At 34.6% G+C, this 6588-nt stretch overlaps 1 protein-coding gene across 1 annotated transcript; it reads right to left on the minus strand.

The window, feature by feature from the left end:
- Positions 1 to 1608: 1608 nt before the first annotated feature.
- Positions 1609 to 2755, minus strand: LOC129777556 (coiled-coil domain-containing protein 43). The gene is made up of 3 exons (XM_055783889.1): positions 2454 to 2755; positions 2171 to 2383; positions 1609 to 2115 (listed from the first exon to the last, which is right to left on the minus strand). The coding sequence occupies exons 1-3, from the start codon at positions 2619 to 2621 to the stop codon at positions 1861 to 1863; spliced, it is 636 nt and encodes a 211-aa protein (XP_055639864.1). The 5' UTR covers positions 2622 to 2755; the 3' UTR covers positions 1609 to 1860.
- Between the last annotated feature and the right edge of the window lie 3833 nt (positions 2756 to 6588).

The raw sequence follows: 6588 nt of genomic DNA on the forward strand, positions 1-6588 counted from the left end.
CACAAAAACTGCAGGTTTTCGTTATTTGCGATAAATAATTCGGGTATGGTGGCCTCACAACTGGATATCCAATATGGAACTCTATCTTCGATGTCATCAGCGCCCGATAGCTACAGAAATTCACGAACGTAAGTGGAAGTGGATCGGACACACCTTAAGGAGAGGAGCAAACGAGATCTGTAGAGAGGCCCTCGACTGGAATCCACAAGGACAGCACAGAAGAGGCAGACCCAGAGGCTCGTGGCGGCGTAGCCTTACCAATGACATCCAAACTGTTGATGCCAATTTTACCTGTCGGCAAGTGAAAGCCATGGCAGATGAAAGTCGACAGTGGAGACGTCTGACATCGTCCCTTTGTTCTGCCCAACAAGCAGACACGGATCAATAAGTAGGCTCATTCAACGACTGGCAAAGCCCTGATGGCAATGATATTCGCTAGGAAATATGGTTATTCCCTATTACAAAAATCGAGGTGATAAGAATTTTGCTCGTTAGCCCTATTTTACTATTATAGATACTATAGTAATATATATATATATATATATATATATATATATATATATATATATATATATATATATATATATATATATATATATATATATATATATATATGTAATATGAGATTTTGCTCGGTGTGATAGTGATAATGATTGAATCGAAACCGCGATTCGATTTATATTATAGAACCCACAGATACCGAGCAAGTCGATAGCATTGACAGAGTGATAGCTATCGGTGCAACTGTCATAATTTTTCGAGTTTTTTGGTTCTCTTGTTGCATACATTTATAGCGAATTCGTTTTTGTTCAGTTTCAACCTCAGTGCCGCACTAACTGCTGTCAAAACGTTTTTTTTATTACAGAGTCAGTGTGGCACTGACTCAGTTTTAAAAACGAATTCGCTATTAGAGAATTATTTTGTTTTGGTTTGCGTCCCTGATATTTTCCTTTGGAAAACATTTAAAAAACGCTTAAATACAGTAGAATCCCGATTATCCGCGGAATAGTCGGGCTAGATCGCTTTTGCTCGGTGTGATAGTGATGATGATTGTATCGTCTTCTCGATTCGATTTATATAATAGGGTCCATTATCTAAGGGTGGGTTTAGACTAGTGATATATTCATGTGAAGAAATATGATGAGATTTATAGGAATCGCATCAACCGTTTACACTAGCGTGAACTTCTATAATGAATATATTCATATTTTCGGTGAATTTATTCACCTGAAGTAGAACTGCATCCAACTTTAGTGATTTCTTACCAGTGAGAAATTCACAAGCGTTTACATATGTTGAATTTATTCAGGTTATATATACCTCGAATAAGTGTATCATATTTATTCTCGACCGTTTACACCTATTTTCACGTGAATAAATCCATCTATAGCTATAGATCTCCCTAATGTAAACTCGCCATAAGAAATGTGAATCATAACGAATATTAAACCCTCTCGTACAATATAATTAAACGATATGTGAAAGCAATTGCACATTAATTCTTACATGAAGAAAAAGCACACGTGAGTATGTCGAATAAAGAATAATTTAAAGTGAGTCGCGATGAATAATTGGGCTTGACGAAGAAGAAAACAACTACCTTTAAGGTATAGGATTGCATACTTTCATTCGAAGCAGAAATAACATTCAATTGCTAATATGTATTACAATACCATTGTCAACACGATTTTGATTTATCTGTATTGTAGAATTAGATGGGACATCGAATTTTGAGAATTCGATTTGTTGCTTCAGTGTATTTCATCTTATGTATTTTAGTATTAGTCATCTCTCAGTGGTTAATGGTTTGCCACTACTGCATTGCCATTGCTGTTGTTACTGTTGCTCCGTTCAAGGGCGCTACCGCCGCCGTTCACCCTTGACGGTTTTACGTTTTTCCTTCTTTTCCTCACGAAGTTGCTTTTGTTTTTCCCGATCCTGTTTGTCCTTTTCCTTCTTTTGTTGGCTTTCGAGCTTGGCCTGCTCTCGCTTTTCCTTCACAAGCGCAGCCACATCAGCGGCATTTGTGTTTCGCGTAAGTCCGCCGTCAGAGGAACCAACCGCTCCAGCGGTGCCAGCCTCATCCTCGTCATAATCGGCTTCATCTTCCGAGAGCTAAAATTTCAAGATAAACCATCGAAAGGGAAGCATTCGTTATTCTCGCACTTACCTGACTATACTGCATTAGAATCTGCTGCTTAATCCGCCGCTCTTCATCAGTATACTCTCGTTCGACTTTTTTGGTGAGTTTCTGATTTTCCAGCAATTTTGCCAGCTGCTCATCGACGTCCAGTTTGACCTTCGCCATGGTTTCCGTTTCCTCCGAGTGACATTGATTCCATTTGTCCAATATCTCTTTGATGAAAGTACTCAAGTCAGATTCCTGCCCACAAAATTAGACCAGTATTAGGATCTATTTTTAACTCAGAAAAACCACGCGCGCCCAAACTGACAATAATCTCCGATAGGATGCCCTCCAGGGCCTCCGTTTTCTCCTCATAGTTTTCGTCCCCCTCGAGGATGCCCGTGATGTAGGAGCCGAACACACTTTCGTCTGTATTAAACTCTCTCAGTTTTCCATTCAGCCATGAGGAGAACGCATCCACGGTGGAAGCTTCCATCGTTTTGCGTGCGCCGAGGATTTTTATTTCAAAATATTTCCGGATTACCACAGAAAAACTTGCTGGACCAGCAACACACCAACCATCCGCACAATAACACTTTTTCACATCTGTCAAATGCAGAGCTTGAGAATACGATGAGTTAAATGCCAAAAGGTTTCTGAATGGATCAAAGTTGTATGAGTGTTTAACCAGAGAAGAGAAGTGGAACCAAGGCGCCTAGAAGTATATCCTAAGGTGGGCCAACTTGCTAAAACCACTCTTCAGCCATCTTGGAAGTCTTCAGTGTTTTGTTTGTAAACAAAACACAATACGCTAGTGCCGAAGCTCGCTCGTGATCAGTCTATCTCTTTCACGCTACAGGCAAATAATTCCCCTTCTGCTTTCTTCCGTACTGTTTTCATATACCGCTCCCCTAACCAACTTAGTGTCGAAACGGCCTCACCTTAAAATATTTTTCTAGGCGCCTTGAGTGGAACTTGAGAGAAAAAAGTGGCAACGATTTGTGGCAAGAAAATGTAAACAGTGAAAAAATTGACAGATAGTTTACGCTCTAAAAATTGAACAACATGTTAAGATGTCTCTAAAAGGATGGGAGACATCATATATAAGGTGGGAGGTTCGTATATAATGTTATTAATGTTAGCATCATCATGATAAACACGGCGAATGGGATAGAAATTACGAACTGAAAATGAATAAAATATACATATAGACGATGAAAACGCTGTGGATAGATATTATAATGCATTTTTATCGGTTTATGTATAATGAATTATCAAAATAAATCCATATGTATTGTAATCATAACTTGCTGTGCTATTCATAACAACATTTATGGTCGTATTCCACCAATGATGACAAATGTGTAATTTACGAATGAAGCATCGCCATAGAAACTGAACATTGAATAAATAAAATTAAAATGTGGTAAGAGCATCAGTTGAAATATTTTAAAGCATTCTCATCGGAATAAATTGAATGATACAATAATTATACGACTAAGTAATGTAGGTACGCTTAAAAAACAACATAAAAATATGATTTCTGAATATTTTTTTTCAGTTTTGAACACACCCCATTAAAAGCTATTTTGTTTCGGAATGTTTCCCTAACAAAAATTTTAAAACCATGGAGTCTGGGGAAATTGGCATTGTAAATTAGATGCAAGCTGCGAGTACTTCTGTACTCGCTTGCATTTTTGCAAACCGGAATGTGTTACACGTGTAACACGGTCAACAAAAGCGAGCGAGTACAAATGCAACGCTTTGGATCGGTTATTCAGGACTACATTGGAAGATATCCGTTCATGTCGTCAGCTCAGCTCACATTGTGTGACATACCGTTTGATGATTTGGCAAAACGTTGATAATTTAGGTTTAATCAATAATTCAATCTATACACACAAAAGAAAGCTCTGCGCAGCGATAGCTGAAAAAACACAAATGATTACTAAGCCAACGGCAGTCCTACGTCAAGCTTGCGGCTATATCATAGGTATAACCCACCCATAGTTTTTATTTTTTTAAATACCCTCTGTTGGTATTGTATCTAGAATTTATAAGGTAATAAAACGTTAACGTCAATTAGTTTCTAGTAATCAGTTTTTTAGTTGCAGGAGAAATTAACACCAAACTATATTTTTTTATAATTATATATAGATTCCATGCCAAACCGACATAGTGGTTCTCAGATTTTCGTGTAAATTGGTAGTTTTGTTCCTTTTCGTTAAATATTAGATCTCACTCCATTTTAGGATGGTTCGAAAAATCTAGTTTTTTCCTTTTTTCCAAAAATATTTTTTTTTAGATTCATATCTTTTGAACTACTAAACCGATTCAGATGATCGACATATCAAATTGGTCAGCTAGCCAGTTTTTTTAAAATACTATACTTGCAAAAAAAAAATAATTTTGTTTTCTTGATTATTGATCGTAATTGTTCTTTATACTTTTCATTCAAGGGCGCTATGTTTTCTATATTTTCTCTCGAAAGCTGATAAAACAGGTTCAAAGTCATTTTTCTCCTTTTTTCCAAAAATGACGTTTTTTAAAATTTCATAACTTTTATCTACTGAATCGATTCATATAATCGACATAATTAATTTAAGTCAATAATTTCACACGCGCAATTTTTTTTTATTTATGAAAAACAGATACTTTTCACGATATACAGATATTTTTGTTTTCGTGATAATTATTAATCACGAAAACAAAAATAATTTTTACGCAAATGCAATATTTTTCCAAAATTTATTTTTCGTTTTATTATTTCTCGAACAACTCTGAATTCTTGGCTTTAGTTTGATATATCGATCATCTGAATCGCTCTAGCAGTTCAAATGTTATGAATTTTTGAAAATAGGAAAAAGGGGAAGAAATTAATATTCCGAACTATCAGTTAACTCTAAAAAATTATAACTCAATAAAGAAAAAAGGTTATATCTAATTTTGAGTAAAAAATATAAATGTGTAAAAAAATCCTCAGTTTTCAAGAAAAAATATAGAAAAATATAGCGCTGTTGGTCCCGAAACCATCTAAACTATAAAAACGGATACAATCAAGAATTACGAAAACAAAATTCAAATTTCCTGGAAGTTTGATATTTTTCCAAAAAGACTAGCTGATTTACTTAAATTTGATGTATCGATCATCTGAATCAGCTTAGTGGTTCAAAAGTTATGAGTTTTTGATAAAAGTCATTTTGGGAAAAAGTGAAAAAATCGAATCACCCAAAAAATAATAATACAGGTTCAATGTTTTACCATAACGAAAACAAGCTACCAATTTTCCAAAAATCTGAAAATCAATATATCAGTTTGGCATGGAATGGCTGAAGTAATACTGCAATAGTTCACAAATTTCAAAGTTCGCGTTTTTTTGTTGTTTTTCATGTCTTTTAGTGCGGCCATAATAATAATTATAATTACTACATTTGGATTGATGCTAGAAAATATCATTAACTTCCTTGAATAGTGGCTGTGATATAATTCACTTTATATATGTATATACATGGCATTGGAACAACATAGTAAAACTGACATACAATTATGACAGATGATTGCTTTTTGATTGGCGCGTGCTCCAATTGGTGAACCGCCAATTAAAGGGCACTCCAACTAAAAAAAAACGCCAATAAGCAAATGGTAGTGTAAAACTGTGAAAAATATATAAAAAATATACAATCTAAGACTCTTTTTGTCGTTTATGAGTTTGTTTTTTTTAAGTTACTGCTTGGCATGTTTGCGGATAACGGAAAGATATGATATGTTGGTTTGAAAGTTAAGAATTGGAAAAAAATATAGAACTCATGTGAATGGAGACAACTTTTGTGTACAGCATATGCCACTAGGGCCTTTTGCTGATTAAGTAAGTAAGATTTCTTACAAAACGTCATAACTTTACAACCATTGAGTCGATTTCAAAAATCGTCATATCAAATGAAATCTTATTCTTTTATGAATCAACTTTAATCTGTCATTCAAACAAACTCAAACATTAAATACTACAGAAAAATTTTAATTATAACGCTTAGAGAATTTGCGACTTAATTTTCCACAATTCCTAATAATAAAGCATTATTAATCATGGATTTTTAATAACCATCTCAGAAAAATATTGAAAAAAAACATTCCTTTTTTAATTTCTCTTCCAAATTTTGATAAAATTGCACTGAATAGTTAAATAAGAGCAATATTAATATTTGAATAAACTTATGTAATTATGAACATGTTTATATAAACCTTCCCATCTTCTCATTCTTCATTAAAGACCTTGAGTCAAGACAGCTAGAAATCCATACACTCTCAAATCAAGTGTGCCTGAAAAAATATATTCTTCACGTAAACAAGAGTTGAAAATGTGGACACTTTTCAGTCAGTGAATTGTATGGAGTTCCACTGCTGTGGTGTAAAAGCTGATTTAGACGATGCCAGTCAGCGCTCTAGTTGAAGTATCCAGTGAATAG

Source organism: Toxorhynchites rutilus, chromosome 3, assembly GCF_029784135.1.
Source record: "Toxorhynchites rutilus septentrionalis strain SRP chromosome 3, ASM2978413v1, whole genome shotgun sequence".
NCBI classification, from domain to species: domain Eukaryota; kingdom Metazoa; phylum Arthropoda; class Insecta; order Diptera; family Culicidae; genus Toxorhynchites; species Toxorhynchites rutilus.